The following is a 20,348-nucleotide window of genomic DNA, read 5'->3' on the forward strand; positions in this document are numbered from 1 at the left end:
ACGCTGCTCACTAGGCTTTGAAACAGAGCAAATACATTTGCTGTACACCATAACAAAAGCCCATGCCCTGATAGATTCCCATAAACACGGACTAATTATATGAGGTTGACATCAGGAACCTGATTCATTTGCTTTATGTTGTGCAATATCGAATGCTCATGAGGAAGTCGCTGTCTGTTTTGTTAAGAAATATTGTTATTGCTTCCTTACCTGTCCTGTCTGGCTTACCTGTTAGGACATACAGCTGTTGCAGACATCACATTCCTCACTTTCAGGACCAAACTGGATTGAAGTTGGTACGACAATCCAACAAGATCCTGATGGATATACATCATGCAGCTGTTTCAGAGTGGTGACAAAAGCTAGAGTGTTTATGCGATACACAAATTAGAGTCTATGATAGTGGGAATTTTTCATTATATCCTGCCTTTTGTTAGCGGTAAAGTAAAACAGATCTCAAAATAAAATTTAAGATTCCATTGCAAAAAATATTGTGAATATGAACTATGACCATTTGTTTCTAGCTTGTTTGTTTTACCTTTTTCTTAAAAAAAGAATAAATAACACAGATCTACAACACTTTCAAATCAAGTCCAGTTAGAGGCAAAGTTTTATAAAACTAAAGAGGAGGCTTGAAAAGGACCTGACAACCCATAAAACATGATTTAAGAGTAAACATCAAAAAGGAAAGAAAGACGGAGCGCTGAAATAAATGACAACACATGACTGAAGTGGTTTACAGAAGTGTATTGGTTAGGTTATGTACGGTAAGAGCAAGATGTAAATATTGCAAATGTTAACTATACCTTTAACATATTGACAAACTATAACAAACAGAATCTGAAAAAAGGTGGCCAAAGAAATGCTTACCAGTATCTAAATTAAAAGATTAAAGATCTTTCCTAAGTTTAATAATGATTTTTATATATATATATATATATATATCGCCTGCTGGCTCCTCTTGAATCTGTCAACAGACAGTGTGTATTGTGCAATACACAGTCACAAGTGTATATGTGATAGTGAGCAAGTGGGACTAGATTGAAAATGTGAGATGCACACCAGACATTTACTAGAATAAAAATAATTTCCTAAATAAGCACGAACAGCAAACAACAGGTTTTTTTTTTTTTTACATTACATTATCTCTGCGTCCGAAATCCGAATATGCATACTTGTAGCTATAGTATGCAAAAATCACCTGTTTTAGGACGTTCAAATACACTGTGTTCTTAAAACAACACCAAGATGATCTGCATGTATGTAAAAATGTTCTATGTTTAAGAAGAAATTCATCAAATTCATATTCTGAAAGTATGCTAATCACAACATATGATTTTATATTAGGAGCATGTCATTTGTTTGACTCTTCTCTGTGGGAGCTTAATCAATTGTATTGATTCATCAAATATCAATTGTATAATCAAGAAAGAACAAATGAAGACAGACCCAATTGGATTGACCAAAGACTAGTCTAACTTGCATTTTGAGTCTGTGTGAAAGTGTCAATGGCTTGTTCTTTATAAAAACTTTTGTTGATTGGAGAAGATGAAAGCATTTATATCCTACGTGTTAAAAGGGGGCCTTTAAGAAACCTTTAACACTTCAGTTCACTCGTATAATCCAATCAGACTGGCCTGAAGGGAATCGATACAAAACCTTTATTTTTAATCACATGGTGTTCCATAACCTGTCGGATTTCTACGAATAGTTCGTAAAAGCAGTACATTAGGAAAATATGTTAACAATCAATTCCCCAACCTCAGTTTTTAGCTACAATGCATCTGTAGAGGGCGATCGACTGCTTCTCCGTTGTGGGGAAGGATGCCTGTGTGCTGATTGGCTGTTGGAGCGTTGGGGGCGTGGTTTGAGCGGAGGTCTTTCCACAAAACCAAAATGCGACGCGAAGAAAGTTTCATTCAGTACTACTGACTAGAAAGATAAAAGATACGGATCTCTTGATTTATGGTCAATCTTAGTTCAAATACCACATTAACCAGCTCAAGAGCGGTTTATAGCTACACTGCTGTACGGAAACAGGGCTTTTGAAGAAACTTTACCTATAGCTGGTTAATTTCTTCATTTGGAATGAATCACAGAGACTCTATAATGGATCTGATGTGGCTTTTATACATCGCAGCGAATATCTGCGCTTTGCTCGCCTCTGCTGAGAGACACACTGTTTTCTGGAATAGTACCAACTCTAAGTAAGTAAATTATGTATTTATATATTTATTTTTACCACTCTTTTCTTTTCCTTTAAATGTAATATTTTGATAATGATTATAATAATTTACGCTGAAACGCTGCTAGTTATAGTAGCTTTTTGCAAACTCCAGCGTCATATAGCTTTTTTCAGGGTTGAAGTAAATTATATTACAACTTTTTTTTCTTTTTGTGTGAATGTATCTTAATACGCGTTTTATGGTCAGTGCGTTTGCAAGGTCTAGCGGAGTTGGAGACTCGTGCTTGTTTACATTGTAGATGTGTGTTTTTGACTTTGTAATGTTGTTACATCTTTACCTGTAACAGATTGCATAATTCAGGCACTCTTATTGCGTCATAATCTGCCTACTACCCATCACCGAAATGTTTGTTTACCTGTAGGCTACATGTGATGCGCAAATCTGCTTCTTTCTAAGAAGAAGTGATGCTTGCTGGGTGTGTGCTGACTATGCTCGTTCTCGTGCATATCTTAACAGCAATAGTAGTAGCCAATTAAATGACCATATTCATGTAATGTAAACTCAACAGCGGTCTTACCATATGGTGCTGTTTAATTCATGGTGGGAAAACCCAAAAGATTGAACAGAAAAATAGGAGGAAACTGACTGGGCCGTTTTGCTCTTTTGACGTGTAGCCTATGAGTCAGTGAGGTGTTGAAATAGGTGTTGAATGTCGAGTGACTTTTCCGACTGATACGCGCAGAGCAGATGACTGGATTGCAAAACTCAAATTGCCGATACGAGGTAGACGCGAACGAATCAATTTTGGATCTTTATAAGGATTCGATTGAACCGATTCACCGAGCGTTTGGGATTGACTGAAAGGAAGAACTTTTTCAGAGGTGCTATCATTTTTTCGAGCATATAGGAAATGTTATATGGCAAAACATAAACTGTAGTGCATTTAACTACATACAGGAGTATTCAACTATAAAATAAAAAAAAATAGTAATTAAAAAAAAAAATTGTGAGTGGATATCTGAGAATAGTTTTGAGTGATAATACTATAAATAATTTAATGAAATAATAACATAAAAATATATTGAATAAATAATAAAATAAAATAAAGTACTATTTTGCTAAACTTGCTAAACTTGACAAATAAGGGGTGGGATCATACATACAGAGTTACAGATTTTGTCATCTCTGATCATTGGTGTTAACGTTCCAAGACCCCAAAGGCAGTGAGACTGAATTAGTGTAAACAGAGAAACACTGATAACAGACTGAAACCTGATGAATTATAGTGTCTGCCCCACACTCTCTAATACGCACACACACACACACACACACACACTTAACCCATCGACTCTTAAAACAATTAGTGTTTTCTCCAGCAGATGTAATGATTACATCAATGTTTAAACAACAGTGAGCATTTTAGCGCCTGTGTAATCCACATTTTTATTCCATATCATAATCTTACTATCTTTCTCTCTCTCTCTCTGTCATCTAATCCTGTTTTCATAGAAATACTAGAGGGGCTGGAGAGATGCTTTTTTCCTGCATGTCTTTCTTTCTGCATCCCATCAGTACCCCAAAACTCTCTGACCTCCTTACATTTTTGTTTCTTCTCTGCTTGTCCGTGATCACCCCATTGTGTTACTGTTTCACCCTGTAAAAAGGCCTTTTGGTTTAATTCAGCCAGAAATAGGGCTTTCTTGGTTTTCTACCCAAAATGTCCCATTCACTCATGTTTTTTTTCTTGCGGGGAACAGGGCTTTTTTTTTTTTTGCTTGTGGGGTTTTGCCAGCTAAGTGCTTTTTTGTTATATGTTCCAGCCAAATTAGCACGCTCCCACCGCAGATCTGCAGTGGAACAAAACCAGGGGCTAGTGTGACCAATTGCAGGCCAGAGTTCACAGCCGAAATGAAGTGTCATTCATGCGGTGTGTCTGTCACTGTGCGTGTCTGTAAATGTGTGCGGAGAGGAGAAGTGGAGATAGAAACCGGTGATAAAGTGCCGTTTTGCTTTTGTCTACATGTCACTTAGCATTAAACTCATCAGATCTGTGTGTGTGCGTGTTCGCTGACAGTGAGAGAGTGAGTGATGAAGTGCCATTCACTCTCTGTAGTCTGTCACTCTCTCTGGTGGTCTTCAAATAGGGAGGCCACCACTCGAGCCCACCTCTCTCCCGATCTCCTGTCTGGCTTCTCCCTCATTCCCTCTACCTTTTATCTCAGCCATACACGCCAACGCTTTTCATCCTTTGATTCAGTTCCTGTCCTTATTTCCTTTCCCTCTGTGAAAGAAGGAAGAAAAAGAGGTGTTGAATTTTTTTCTTTGGCTTTCTTTATCGGGTTTGGCAGCCATAACCACCAGAGCCTCTCTCCTTCCCCTTTTCTCCTCCCTTTCACCTTCTCCATGCCTATTCCGTCCATTCCCTGAGTCTGAATTCTGGCGATATCTGCAGAATCCAAATGGCCGTCATTCACAAAGCTCTACAGATTCCCGCCCATTGGGTGTTTGTTTTTCGGCTGGTTTAGTATACATTTCCATTTAAAGGGTTAGTGCTCCCAAAAAAGAAAATTGCCATCATTTACTCACCCTCATGTCGTTCCAAATTCATAAGATTTCCATTCATCTTTGAAACAGAAATGAAGATCAAGCAAGTTCCATATTTGATGAGCTCTTTGATGTACGTCACTCAATGTTTATATATATATGAATAAAAGACTAAATGAAATCTGTTCATCATATAAAGTGCTCAAACAAACAGCTTGATTAATATAGATTAGGTTTACTTTTTATGAACTTTTTGAAGAGTCAAAGTGTTGGGTAAATCGACTTTAAATTGAGGGACATAAATCTCTCGTATTCCATTAAAAATATCTTCATTCTTGTTTTGAACATGAACCAAAGTCTTATGGATTTGGAACGACATGAACAACATTTTGGGTGGACTATCTCTTTAACACATTTTTAAGATATATAAAGCCATTCCGCAGAATTGACTTCTTCATTGCCTCCATCCCTTTTCCAGATTGTAATCAGCTTTTAATCTTTCGTCTTCTGAATTGAATTTGGCTCTTTTTTGCCGATTGCTGACCAATGATAATCTTCTCCAGCAGTCCTTATTCATTTAAGCTCCTACATACAGTCCCTATCGGCCTGAAGTGTTTTCTTTATATAATGTGCAAAATATGTGATATTTGTCAAGTCCTGAGAGATTTACCATATTGTGATTTTCAGACATTTACATTTACATTTAGTCATTTAGCAGACGCTTTTAACCAAAGCGACTTACAAATGAGGACAGGGACAACAGAGACATGAGTGAGCAAGTGAACTCTGGCCAAAGGTTGAGGAGATGGCCTTTTCCCTCGTCAAGCGTGAGTTTCCTGGCCAAGTGTTCTCCCGGGAAAACAGCACATCCTGCGCGTACAATAAACAATACCTTTCTCAAACACTTGCGAACGCAAGTGGCCCACTTCTTACACAAGTCTCAGATACACACTTCCTTGTATGCACGCATACTCTGTGAATTATTATTCACACGAGTTAAAGGGCTTGAGAAAGCGATCGTTTTGTCTGCTGCTCAATATAGGGGGGAAAACACATGCCTATAAATGCGTCTCGCATTTGTCACTCATTGCTTTCTCACGCACTTTGTTTCAAAGACGATTTGTTCATTACACCTCCTTCAGAATTCCCAGAATTGTTCCTTCTTCTGATGGTCATTCCTTTTCCTCCCTTTCACCTCATTTTTGAACATCTTTGATTTATCTTTCATGTTTAATCAGTTCCTCTCATATTTAAGACCACAGATCCATTTAACAGCGCTTTACAATCACACGCTAAGTATTTGTCAGGGATGTGCTGTTAAGTTTGTGTCAGTGTATTTAATGTCTTAGGATCTTGTTGTCACAATCTCAACCCCATGTGGTCTTGTCTCCACACTCTTGTTGTTTGTACTGTTCTTGAATGGACTGGTTTTTAAGATGAAGGTCCATTCCCACGGCACATTGCACAAATTTTATTACGGCACGGTGCGAGAGGCCACTCTCCCTGCAGGATGGCTAATTCCTAAAGAATGCAAGGAACTACTGAGGTCATTTTCATAGTGATATGAGTCACCTTGTGTACTTCTCATTTTCCTTCACACTGAGTGCTCCCATTTTTCTAATTATTTATGTAATTCATTTATCTATGAGAGGACATCAGAGCTGAGCAGAGCCAGTTGGTACAGTTTACTGGTTAGATCTGTAATTATGTGTGACAGATCGGACAAATAAGGAATTAGATGGCTAATTCCTTAGTCAGCTTTTAAGACTCTGTACGAATTAAGAGTTTACAAATGTAGCTCTTGATATTATATACAGCTTAGATTGTAAGGTTATACTTGGTTTAAAAAATAGCGAAAGATATTTGCTGTAAATTATAGGGACACTGCATTGCATTGCATTTCTGAGTAGATCTTTATCACATGCTACCATGTCTTCGCAAAAGAGGAAATAGTTCAGTCATTTGAGAAAGCAAATCTGACAACTTGATCAATGGTGCTGAGAGACAAAAGATTGAGCAATTTGAAGGGAAAGAAAAAGACTGATGACGATAAAATGCTTAGATTGAAAAAACCCCGGTGTAGAATATTTTCTCGAATGGGGGAACCTGTCGGATTTGGTTGCCATGGCAATCGCAAAGGGCCAGAGTTAGTGTCCACAAACGTAGGTCACTAACCAACATAACTCGAATTCCAGCGAGCCGCTCTCTGATTGGTCGAGAATGCCTGGGGGCGGGGTCACTGGGAGAATGAATGGGGGATCAAACAGGCTTATTGAGCGCTGAGAGACGAACCGAGAGAGTGGACAGAGATGGATGGATTGAAGAAAAGATGAAAGAGCGAGTCTGGTCTGAGTCAGGGCGAGGACAAGCGCAAGAGCGGCCCGTTCTGGTTAATCAAAGGATTCTTTGCTTTTTTCCATTCTTCACATTCTCTATCTCTCTTACACCTGCACAGTACAAAGCAGGTTTTTTTTTGTGAAAATACAAAATCTTCCTTTCCAAACTGAACCATCTCACCCATTCCTTTCCCTTTTTCCTACTATCTCTCTCTTTCTGTCTCCCGCCAGCCTTTGTTGCATTTCCAACTGAACCACTCCACTGTAACGCTCCAACTGTGTTTCAGAACAATAAAAGAGCTCGCTATGGGCCCCTCATCTCTCTCTCTCTTTCTGCTTGCATTAAAGTGAATGAGGCCCCTGGCCCCTCGGCAACCTAGGCCGGGTAATCCCGGAGCACAGAGCACCCGATGATCCTGCCGCACTGCATTCCGATCCAGTCACCCGGAACAACGCCGCCTACATTAACGCTGAAGTAAAACGACAGAGGTTTCAGGGGCTAATTACATACTTGATTTAGCCAGCGAACGCAGGTGTGCAGGTGAGAGTGAAGGATGGATATTTAAACAGATCCGGGGTCAGAATTTTGTTAATTACTGTTTAGACTGTAGTATCAGGTGGTGAAAGCTACAAAAGATCACAGATCGAATAACAGGTATGTTGGCGGACCTATTGTTTGAGTGATGGAAAGAATGTCAACTTGTGCACTTTCTGGAGTATTACCAACTTCCCTGCATCTGTGTGTGTAAGTGTGTGTTAAGGTCTGCGCTGCTTACTTCGAGTATTTCCTCACCCTCTCACCCCCCGCTGATCATCCCCCCTTTCTCTGAGCTCCAACATTCCAGCGAGTGATAGAGTGTTGAAATGAGAGAGGGAGAGGGAGGTGAGACCAATTGATAGACAGACTTAGAGGGGCTAAAAAAGAACAACAAAAACTTTGAACTAAAGATTAGGAGACCTGAGATTAACCCTACAGTCACCCATTTGGCATCAAGTCGATTCTTCCTACTGAGCATTCCACTGATATTTATAGGAAGATGAGTTCAGGATGAAAAAAACTTCAGCTATTCATGTTTTACGGTAAGCACGGACGTGACTCACAAGCACCCATATTCACCCGTATTCTTCATCTGCCAGGTTTCAATGTTCATAAATCAAGCACAGAGTTCATTCATTCTCATTTTTTATTTACTTAAGTTATTTATGTGTGTGTGTGTGTGTGTGTGTGTGTGTGTGTGTGTAGTTATTAGTTTTTTTTCTTTTGATTTTCTTTTGTAGTTAATTTATTACTTAATTTATTTTAATTTTATTTGATTAGACTTGCTAAAAAGGTTTTTGCATAGTTTTGATTATCTTATATATTTGTTTTGCTTAGTTTTGATTCTTACTTGATTGTTTTGATTTGGTTATTTTATTTAATTATATGTGTCTATATTTATATATATATCAAATAAATGACTATTTCATTTTTTTTACTGTTTTTATTTGATATTGGGGGGATGATTTTATTTTGTTTGTTAATACTACTTGTTTATTCCATTTTCAGTATTATCTTTTATTTTATCAGTTTGTCACTGCTTTGGCAATATAGTAATACTACTAAAAAATTATAATACTAATACAAAAAATAATACTAAAAAATTAGAATACTAATACAGCATAGATAATACTAATAAAGCATTTGTGAGATTAAAACTGAGACAATGAGAACATTTTTAATATTTCAGCTGTCCCTTTGTTAAACCTTAACACTATTATCGAGCCTCATTTGAAGCCTGGAACAAAAAAATCAGAGGACAGAACACAAAGCATAAATGATTTAAGTTCATCTGTGGAGGCTCAAGATGAAGTTTAGCCCAGTATGTATGATGAATGGCATTACTGTATGAATAAAGGCATTGATAAAGTAACTGTAGCGTTTGAAAGGACACTAGCACAGGGAGCACCCGCTGACCCCTGTATTGAGACGGGGTCCATCCCCCACTGCTTTCTCCCACCCTCCCCACTGACTCCCAGCCCCCGGGGGCTGAGGGGGGAGCAGCATAATTGCCCCCCTCTGGGACCACTTTAATTCCAGTCTTTGTGTTTTAATTGCCCCCCCTCCCGACCCTCTTTTGATGAACACATTGGGGCCATACCACAAACAGATTTTAATCAGGGCTTTAACGGGGTGTGTGTGTGCTGGTGCGCCAGATGACTGCTCCCAAGCATCTGGTGACAGCAGTTAAAGAATGTGAGACATGTAAATTATTATTGGCTTATATATTTGTTTTGCTTAGTTTTGATTCTTACTTGATTGTTTTGATTTGGTTATTTTATTTAATTATATGTGTCTATATTTATATATATATCAAATAAATGACTATTTCATTTTTTTTACTGTTTTTATTTGATATTGGGGGGATGATTTTATTTTGTTTGTTAATACTACTTGTTTATTCCATTTTCAGTATTATCTTTTATTTTATCAGTTTGTCACTGCTTTGGCAATATAGTAATACTACTAAAAAATTATAATACTAATACAAAAAATAATACTAAAAAATTAGAATACTAATACAGCATAGATAATACTAATAAAGCATTTGTGAGATTAAAACTGAGACAATGAGAACATTTTTAATATTTCAGCTGTCCCTTTGTTAAACCTTAACACTATTATCGAGCCTCATTTGAAGCCTGGAACAAAAAAATCAGAGGACAGAACACAAAGCATAAATGATTTAAGTTCATCTGTGGAGGCTCAAGATGAAGTTTAGCCCAGTATGTATGATGAATGGCATTACTGTATGAATAAAGGCATTGATAAAGTAACTGTAGCGTTTGAAAGGACACTGGCGCGGGGAGCACCCACTGACCCCTGTATTGAGACGGGGTCCATCCCCCACTGCTTTCTCCCACCCTCCCCACTGACTCCCAGCCCCCGGGGGCTGAGGGGGGAGCAGCATAATTGCCCCCCTCTGGGACCACTTTAATTCCAGTCTTTGTGTTTTAATTGCCCCCCCTCCCGACCCTCTTTTGATGAACACATTGGGGCCATACCACAAACAGATTTTAATCAGGGCTTTAACGGGGTGTGTGTGTGCTGGTGCGCCAGATGACTGCTCCCAAGCATCTGGTGACAGCAGTTAAAGAATGTGAGACATGTAAATTATTATTGGCTGTGAGGTATATTTGCTTCATTCATCAAACAAAGATGCATCAGTGTGTAACTCCCATACACGGCCACCAGAGAATTGAAGTGTGTGACTGGTAGTGCTTTGGCTTTCTGTGTAGCTCTATGTGTGTTTGTATGTGTGTGTGTGTGTTTGGATCAGCAGTGAGTGAAAGCAGCAGGCCAATTAAAAGGGCTGTGTGTGTGTAAGACTAGAAGAGGTCTGGAGCCAGATCGTCTGTCCTAAGACCAAGGGGTCCCCCCCATCAACAAACAAGAAAAAGAGAGAGCAAGAGAGACTTTGGAGACTTTGATCATCGAGCAGACGTGTGGATGTTGTCACACACGACAGAAACACCCACTCTGGGAAATAACGCTACTGCTGTTTCCAGCAGACAGGGAGGAAAGCTGAAATTCTCCAGAAAGTTAGGAGGATCCCAGTTAGTGTCTATGACGCTCACTTCGGCCCTTGAGAGGTTTGTGCTCCAATATTTCAGTGTCAACTGATACTTTACTCTGTTAGCTAGAGTTTTACACGTTCTAAAGAAATTATGAGTGGTGAATGCTTGTGCGAGACCCACCACCATAATGCTAAGGTGTTGTAGGTGGTTGCTAGGGTGTTGCTATGTGGTTGCTAGGGTCTTCTAGGCAGGGCATTTGTTGTTGTTTACTTAGTAGCCCAAGTGAAAAGAGTCCATTTCCAAATCTCTATGATATTCTAGTCCCTAGATATGGCTCCTTGGGTCACTCCTTTATTATAAGTAATTGCAGCGTTTCCAGGTAAAAATTGTAAGTCTAGATGTATTACATTTAGAAGCCACACAATTTGAGGTATCAGTCACATCCTTAGCATAAACAATGCTAGACAAATTACACACTATAGTATAGTACTTTGCAGTCAGCATCAAATGAAATTTCACCCTACCTATTTTTGTAAATGCATGTTATTGATCTCATTGTGAGCGATTCAACAATGCATGTTTCAATCTTGAATCAAAATGTCAAAAACCAATCTCCCGGTGAAACTACAGACTTTTCTCTGGTGGCATATGCTGAATTCTCTAATCATTTAGTCCACTTAAACCCTTTTATCAATCGAATACAAGCTTGAGACAACAACCAGTGAATTGAACCAAATACCCTTTTGGATGTACGTCACAGAATGAAAGAAATGATCACTCACTTCATCCGTTTCATCGCAACTTTAGGGGCTAGCAAGCATTAACAAGGATCACTAATACAGCTTGTCATTTAATTTCAGAGTATAAAAACTATAACTCCACAAAAGACACATTTTCAGAGGACGAGAAGTAAACCTAATCACCATCCAAAAAGTTGTGCCCAGGGAGCCTAGAAAGTTTTTATAACTGATTTTAGGCCTGACTGATATTGAGCTCATAATGAAAAAGCCTGAACCTGAGCTGAGCTCAGAAACGAACATATGGAAGCTAAAGTGGCATGCGATGATGGATGGATGAATAAATACACTAGGGCATTCTTTCTACCTCTGGCGTTCTTCTATCAGTGGGCAGCACATAAACAGAGATAGCATACTGCCAGAAGCGCTACAGGAGCAGAACCAAGAATGAAGCAAATGCCGGAGAGAGGGAGGGTGTGTAGAGGAGCAGACAGGCAGACTGTCTCCGTCGCCTCACTCCATGCGTCAAATGAAAGGGAGAAGTGTGGCGTAGACTGGGTGTGTATGACTCCGTCAACCAGTGTGCGTGTGTTTATCTGTAATGAGTAAGGGAGTGTTGATGAAACTCTAATTTATTTCTCCATTTGTGTTTGTGAGTATGAGCATGTGTTTCTGCAGATAGTCAATAGTCATCAACTGGTGATGCAACCTGACACATTTCTAATGCCTTTGCGTAAATAAGACTCTGCTCTCACAAGGCAAGCGAGATCAATACGTTGCACACATTCACGCCAACACATCCATGTTCCTGCCATTCTCGTCGACCTATTCTCTGACTATGGCCAGTGGATATTCGATCAGTGAACTGATGTTCAGAATAATCTATATTCATGCTTCTGTCTCGGCTCTTCTTCTACAAAGAAATCAACATACTCATCTGTCTTTCCATTGTTCGCATTTTTTGCCTTTTCTTCCCTGCCGCCGTCCCTTTGTGATTTGCCGTCTGGTCGTCTTTGAGATGGTATTGTAGATCAATGCGAGGGCAATTGAAAATGTGATTGCATCAGGTTTGCCATTCAAGTCAGACGGTCCGTGAAAGTTCTCTAAATGAAGAATTCTTGTCGCCGATGGGACAGACATCGCTAGGGTTATTCTCATTTTCTTGTTTCTTGTTTTCTGCAGATCTCAAATGTTAGATGATCTTGTCTCAAAAAATTTAGTTTTATAGGTTTTTAATATTTGCATTATCAATTTTTTTGTACTAAATATTTACGGAATCACTCATTCTCTTTTAGGTTCCGATGGGACAACTATGCGGTTGAGGTACACCTGAACGACTACCTGGACATCGTTTGTCCTCACTACCCACTGGGCGAAGTGCCGTCACAGGACGCTGAGCGCTACGTGCTCTACATGGTGGAACGCGAAGACTATGACACCTGCCGTCCGCAATCCTACGATCAGATGCGTTGGGAATGCGGCCACCCTTTCGCCCCACACGCGCCCGAGAAGTTCTCCGAGAAGTTCCAGCGCTTCACGCCATTCACTCTGGGAAAAGAGTTCCGACAGGGCGAGAGCTACTACTACATCTGTGAGTACAGGCCTTACAAAAGTCAGCTTGCACTTAAGCTATGAATGTAACGTTTATGGTGGATCGTTTTAAAGAATGGTTAGGGGTGGAAATGCTATTGAACATCCAAAAACCGGTTATAGATTTATTGCCCCACAAACCATGCGCTGAATGCTAAGTCTGTGAGTCATATTGGAGCCCTCCTTCAGCACCACAGTAATGAATACATTTCAATTCATGTTGTGGACTGCTAAACTGACAGCAAAACCGCTACGTGTCTTTCTGGCATCCCCATAGGCTATCCTTGGGGATTTGGGGCAGTCGGAAACACAAGGAGCGCAATTCAGCCAGCATGTGGACTGGAATATGGAGGTCTAGAATTAAGAATGGTGAAATTCAACAACCCAATTTAGACCCTTCTAGGAAAGCGTACTGCTAAAAAAGTTAATTGTGCAAACATTGTGCAGTCAAAGGTGGAGCGTTTCATGGATAAAAATGCATTAGGTCTGTTTTGACGAAGTGGAAAGATCAATGTCAGTTAGTCAAATGCAAATACAGCTAAAGCACAGCTAAGCCCAATTTTCACTGTCGCAGTTTAAATCAATGGATTAGCAGCTCTGATACAGTGTAAACTCAAGGCATCTTAGAGCACAGTTCCACCACTGTAATAAAAGAGATCAGACACAGGTCACAGGTCCAGATGGCTGCTAAAGAGAAGTGGATTAGGCACTACACGTCTAACACTAAACCTTCTTTCTAATTAACCTGTCTGCTACTCATTTTTCTTTTATCTCCCTCAATCCTGATGGTCTTCTTTTTTTTCACCTTACAGCCAAACCACTGCACCACCATGGACAGGAGTGTCTGAGACTCCGGGTGGATGTAGTTGCTAATGATGGTGAGTATCGCCGCCCTGCTGGCAAATCTGAAAACTCCACATATTTTGCATTTCAGTTGATCTGTGTATTCACTGGTGTTTGTTTCCATTCAGGTTCTCAAGAAGCCAGGGTTGGCGCAGGAGGCGGAGCCAAGGTGGGCACAGGGGGAGGAGCTCACACACCATCTATTCGGTTACCAGCAGGTAACAGTCACGCTAATTGAGTTAAAACTGTTTTATCTTACTCATGTCATGAATACAGTTGCAGTGTATGCTGTCCAAGTATACAGTGGGTACGGAAAGTATTCAGACCCCCTTAAATTTTTCACTCTTTGTTATATTGCAGCCATTTGCTAAAATCATTTAAGTTAATTTTTTTTCCTCATTAATGTACACACAGCACCCCATATTGACAGAAAAACACAGAATTGTTGACATTTTTTGCAGATTTATTAAAAAAGAAAAATTGAAATATCACATGGTCCTAAGTATTCGGACCCTTTGCTCAGTATTTAGTAGAAGCTCCCTTTTGATCTAATACAGCCATGAGTCTTTTTGGGAAAGATGCAACAAGTTTTTCACACCTGGATTTGGGGATCCTCTGCCATTCCTCCTTGCAGATCCTCTCCAGTTCTGTCAGGTTGGCTGTCCACCAACGTTTACCATCCAACCTGGCAGAACTGGAGAGGATCTGCAAGGAGGAATGGCAGAGGGTCCCCAAATCCAGGTGTGAAAAACTTGTTGTATCTTTCCCAAAAAGACTCATGGCTGTATTGGATCAAAAGGGTGCTTCTACTAAATACTGAGCAAAGGGTCTGAATACTGTGACCATGTGATATTTCAGTTTTTCTTTTTTAATAAATCTGCAAAAATGTCAACAATTCTGTGTTTTTCTGTCAATATGGGGTGCTGTGTGTACATTAATGAGGAAAAAAAATTAACTTAAATGATTTTAGCAAATGGCTGCAATATAACAAAGAGTGAAAAATTTAAGGGGGTCTGAATACTTTCCGTACCCACTGTAACTACGCAGATGTTTCTACACAACCTCATTTTAACACACTTTTGCCTTTCCACAAAAATAGTAAGCAGCACAACTGTTTTCAACATTGATAATAATAAGAAATGTTCCTTGAGCACCAAATCAGCATATTATAATGATTTCTGAAGGATCATGTGATACTGAAGACTGGGGTAATAATGCTGAAAATTAAGCTTTGCCATCACAGGAATAAATTACATTTTAAAATATATTAAAACAGAAAACAGTTACTTTAAATTTGTAACAAAATTTCTAAATATTACAGTTTTTTGAAGCCTTGGTCTGCATAAGAGACCTTTTTCTATAAATTTTTTTTTTTTTTTTTTTTTTTTTTTTTTCAAATTTTTAATATATACAGAGTTCTGGCATGAAACTCTAGATGGCGCAGTCCGATAGGTCTAACTCAATCTGACCTAATGACATCATTATCACATGGCACAACTGATTGGTTCTCTCCTTTATCAGTAGCCAATGAGCTCGCTGCTCAACATTCAAATATATTTGACTAGTGCTTGCCGTAGCAGTTGCAGCTTGCTTCAGAAACCCTCCACCTTCCCCAGCTCCACCTGTATAGATCTGCTACGAGGTGATTTATGTATGCGATATGGGGGTTATTTCATGTATGTTATATTTGCAGCAGCAGTATTTCTTACATGCTCACAGCAGCATGTTGTGGATGTATTGGCAGTAGCAGCAGCAGCGTAGCAGATCTATTCCGCCAAGACCAAATACATTAACACTGTCATGTACATTACCATGCCAATCCCTCAGAGAGTTGTCATGACAGAACTATCAATCCAATGACAGAATGCATGTAGCAGATTGTTTACAGCAGGTACTTGCTCTGCCGCGGCAGCAGCAGCAGAAGCATAGCAGATCTATTCCGCCAAGACCAAATACATTAACATTGTCATGTACATTGCCATGCCAATCCCTCCGAGAGTTGTCATGACAGAAATATATATTATATATTTCAGCAAAATTAAAATGCTGCCAATATGCATGTTGAATACATTCAATGTGGTTTCGGGTTTTATCTTTGTAAACCAGCTACAACCACTAAAAAACAAAATATTTATTACTTCCCTGTTACAGATGATCCTGTTGTGGCTCTTCCTGAAGTACAGAAAAGCAAGCGGACAAACTCTGCCATTTCAATAGCATCCTGGACTGTCCTCACAACCTTACTCCCCATTTTATTATTACTGGTCTTACAGTGAGATGAACATTGGACTAAATTACACTTACAAAAGACTATAATGACAGCGGCCTGTGTTGATGGAAGCACACAGGGGTAGCTCTTTACATCCCAGTGCTGGCCATTGGGAGACGCACGCGTACAGGAAGTGGAGCTCTCACACCGCTGGTGCCGGTGGAGAAGCGTAACTGGAATGACGAGATCTTTGAACATTCTGACACTTCTAAAGAAACAAAATGAGACGTCAGTATTTTTCTGGAAATATTGTTCATGCAAAGGGAATTTTTCTCATATAAATGCCGGACTACACAAAACCTGGATAAGAACAAACTGAAACGGTAATGCAGAATTTGAAATAGCACGTACTTTAAATATGGACAACCCATTTATTTGAGTGTCATAATGAGGGGACGTAAGCCAAGATTGAGCCAAAGACCACAGAGCTTCTCACGGAGGAGCAGAGCGATCAACCCTTTCATTGTTTTCTCATGTTTTGTTGATCCAGAGAAATAATTGAGTTTCGAATTAATTGATGTAGCATTAGTTCAGTGGGTTTTATTCTCATGATTTTATAAGACTGTGTGCTGTACCTGGATTTAAACCTGGAAATGCAGCACAGAACACACACAAACCCCTTTTCCACTGCTGGTTCCTGTGACGGGACATCTGTGGAAATGAGTAGAGTATGTCAGATTGGGCGCCCTCACCCTGTCGGCAGAAAACGGGGGCATCCAATACTGTTTACCAAACCCACTGACACACTTCCATTCACAAATGCTGTGTTGTTTTTGTACGTTCATTGTTTAAAGTGTTAGTAAATTATTAGGTTTGCTGCAGAACAAATGACTGTATATAGTGAGCAAAAATGTTTACTGTGTGATAGAGAGAGAGAGGAAATGAGACGCAAGAGAGGACACACTTGTTGGATTCATGTGTATGTTGATGTGTAGATGAAAGACAGAAAGAAAAGCAGGAAATGTTGATATGTCCAGAAACACACGCTGCCTCTCAAATGTGTGTGTGTGTGTGTGTGTGTGTGTGTGTTAACAGAGGAGATATGATGGTCTGTCCCGGGACGGTGGGTAAGATCAGCAACCCTCAGCATTTAAACTGCTCAAACACAATCAATGAGAAGGGCACACACACACACATACAATCACTTACACATCACAAATGGACAACTGGAAGCCAACAGAAGGATTTTAACACAGAAAACAACCCAAGTAAAGTAATTCAACTGATTTGTATTGGTAATTGGACTATATATTGGTAATAGGGTATATGGGGTTGCCCATGTCAAATAAAATCCAATATAAAATAAATAATAAAATTTTAAAAAGATAAATTAATGATAGAAAATGACACATTTAAAATCATTAAATTGCATTATATAAACATACTGTTTATATAATGCAATTTAATAATAGCAAATTATTTATTTATAACAGATATTTTTACTTAGTATTTAATTAATATTCACACAAAAAAAATAATAATAAACACAGTTATTGACTGATGAATCTCAAAATGGCCAAATATCTGCTGATTACTTGACCTGCCTGATACATCAGTCTGTTACTACAATATAAGCCTGCTATGATTGTTTTTAATCTACATATTCTATATACTACCAGGAACTGTTTGTGTGGGGAAACTGCATCAGGTTTACAATTTGAGAAGGACACACATTTATAACACTAATCAGCTAAAGCACTATGAACAAAACACCACTGACTCTGACATGATGTAGCTGTTTAAGCTCAATTCCGGACAGTTGTTCGTACGACTGACGCAGCTGTATACGACTAACGTTAGATCACTCCGATTCATTTTGTTTTCCTTTTTTCATTCTCATATTCTTATTTTGTATATGTATTGTGTAAAATGTATATTATGTATATAAAGAGGATTATATAAAAAAAAACAGTTAATGTGAAGATTCTTATGTGAAAATAAATGATATTTTTGGAAAATGTGATTGTCGCCGACATTGTGTTTTTTGCAGAGATGTGTGATGTCATCAGTTGTCCTGATTGTATTTATTTAGTGCATGCAAAATAATATGGACTATTCCCAAGCTGAGCGAAAGCACATATTGTCCTGCGTGTGTCAATAGGATGAAGTATTTTGTCTCACAGGGTTTATGTTTCACCGGTGACAGGAAAAAAATGACAATGGTCGGAGGTCAGAGACATCAGTTTGACCGTGTGTGTGTGTGTTTTAGGAGGATAACGCACAAGTGTGGTTCTTCCCTTTGTATTCTGGCTAAACTTGGGCCTTTGCCAGACGGCTTAGTAAACATACGCACACTTCTTCTGTTATTGTTTTCCTTTTTAAAAGTTCTCATTTGTTTCATTCCTGTCTTTAAAAAAATTGCATCAAGCTCAAACCAGTATTATTTGAGTATCACTGAGATACTATCATTTATATTTGAATCTGTTTTTATGTTTTCCATTTAAATTTTTGTTAAAGTTGTAGTATTTTTTTGTAGTTTTTATTTTTTAGGTATGTCTATATATTTTTTATTAATTTTTATTTCAGTTTTAGTTATTTTAGTACATCAAGTTAAACTAAATTAAAATGAGAAATGTTGCCTTGGCAACTAGCTGAAATAAAAAATTATGTTTTATTTTGGTTCATGTCTTTTTTATTATTATTTCAAGTAACAAACTTTTTTTTTTATGATTTTAATTGTAGTTTTAGTTTTAGTTCATTATGATAACGCTGTCTCTAACAATTTAAATATTTCTTAAATTTATGTGAAAACTTGTTTAATGATAACTACAAACATTTTGTTTGCTAGCTACATTTTGTCAGCTAGCTGCCCTCTACTAAATGACAGTATGACAGATTAATTTAATTAATTTTGCCACCTTGTTACCCATTTTTACATTATATACATTTTATCTGAAATTGTAATGTATATTTTTATTGTTATAAAATGACAAATTCCCAAAATGTGTAAATTTCAGAAAAAGAGTAGGAAAAAAAGATAATATATAGTTTATCTGAACATGTTCTGAAGGTTAAGCACCTCTTTTAAAAAAGGAAAAACAAAACGTTTTTCAGGCTGTATTTTATACCCTACTCATGTATAGTACATTCCGGCGTGACCTTTTCTTTCAGGCCTTCTTTCGTTTTATTTACCTATCATTGTCTCCATCTCTTTCTGTATGGCAGCATCTCATTTTCTCACTTTCTCTCCGTTTCTTTCAGCCTCAGTTCTTTGTTTACCTTCCGTAAAGCTCTCTCTCTCTCTCTCTCTCTCCATCTCTCTGTGTCTCTGTCTCCTACACACTATTGTTCCTCCCTTCCTCCTGCTCATCTCCAGAGGCCTTTCTTTTCTTTTCTTTTTTCTTCTTTTTTTTATGGCTGTGACTGTAAGCAGCTGTCACACTGCAGACTGATTTCGCAGCTCACACCCTGACCGTGTGTTTTCAGAGCTTTGACCCTCCGACTGTAAATCAGCCCCTCTCTTAACCGTTTGACCTCTTCTGAAGAGTTTAAAGGGAATAAGTGGCACTTCACTAGAGGACTTTTGCTTTAAATAGTCATTATTGCTAAAGAGAAACCACAAAGAGTCAGTCGAATGAGCGACAAAAGGAGTCGTATAAAAACTTTTCTGGAGACAAAGAGCTCAGTATGATGTGGAAAAAGGACATCTGATTATGTACAGATAGCAAAAAAAGTTTGTAAAAAATGAATTAAAATGTAGGGAAATGTTCTTATTTTTATATATTTGTATAGAAAAATTCTAAATAATTAGTAATATAATTTAAGTAAATTTTAATAATATTAAAATAATTTATAACTAATATTTAATTTTAAGTTCTGCTTTGAATGCCTTGCCATATGTGACCCTGGACCACAAAACCAGTCTTAAGTTGCTGGGGTATATCTGTAGCAATAGCCAAAAATACACTGTATGGGTCAAAATTATTGATTTTTCTTTTATGCCAAAAATCATTAGGATATTAAGTAAAGATCATGTTCCATGAAGATATTTTGTAAATTTCCTACTGTAAATATATCAAAACTTAATTTTTGATTAGTAATATGCATTGCTAAGAACTTAATTTGGACAACTTTAAAGATGATTTTCTCAATATTTAGATTGTTTTTTTGCACCCTCAGATTCCAGATATTCAAATTAGTTTTCAACAAATTGATCAAATCGATTTTCAAAGGTTGTATCTCGGCCAAATATTGTCCTATCCTAACAAACCATACATCAATGATGTATACATCTCAATTTCGAAAAATTGACCCTTATGTCTGGTTTTGTGGTCCAGGGTCACATATA

At 38.3% G+C, this 20,348-nt stretch overlaps 1 protein-coding gene across 1 annotated transcript; it reads left to right on the forward strand.

The window, feature by feature from the left end:
- Positions 1–1,935: 1,935 nt before the first annotated feature.
- On the forward strand, positions 1,936–16,563 carry LOC107739488 (ephrin-A1-like). The gene is made up of 5 exons (XM_016551615.1): positions 1,936–2,207; positions 12,654–12,949; positions 13,761–13,826; positions 13,920–14,009; positions 15,943–16,563. The coding sequence occupies exons 1-5, from the start codon at positions 2,089–2,091 to the stop codon at positions 16,065–16,067; spliced, it is 696 nt and encodes a 231-aa protein (XP_016407101.1). The 5' UTR covers positions 1,936–2,088; the 3' UTR covers positions 16,068–16,563.
- Positions 16,564–20,348: the final 3,785 nt, after the last annotated feature.

The sequence above is a fragment of the Sinocyclocheilus rhinocerous genome, unplaced genomic scaffold, assembly GCF_001515625.1.
Source record: "Sinocyclocheilus rhinocerous isolate Xijiao unplaced genomic scaffold, SAMN03320098_v1.1 scaffold314, whole genome shotgun sequence".
Lineage (NCBI taxonomy): Eukaryota > Metazoa > Chordata > Actinopteri > Cypriniformes > Cyprinidae > Sinocyclocheilus > Sinocyclocheilus rhinocerous.

What these genes read in the sequence shown, in the direction of transcription:
- LOC107739488 (XM_016551615.1), top strand. Translation starts at nt 2,089, where the DNA reads ATGAATCACAGAGACTCTATAATGGATCTGATGTGGCTTTTATACATC. An exon ending in GGATGTAGTTGCTAATGATG is followed by an intron (nt 13,827 to 13,919) that starts GTGAGTATCGCC and finishes GTTTCCATTCAG; the next exon opens with GTTCTCAAGAAGCCAGGGTT. An exon ending in ATCTATTCGGTTACCAGCAG is followed by an intron (nt 14,010 to 15,942) that starts GTAACAGTCACG and finishes TCCCTGTTACAG; the next exon opens with ATGATCCTGTTGTGGCTCTT.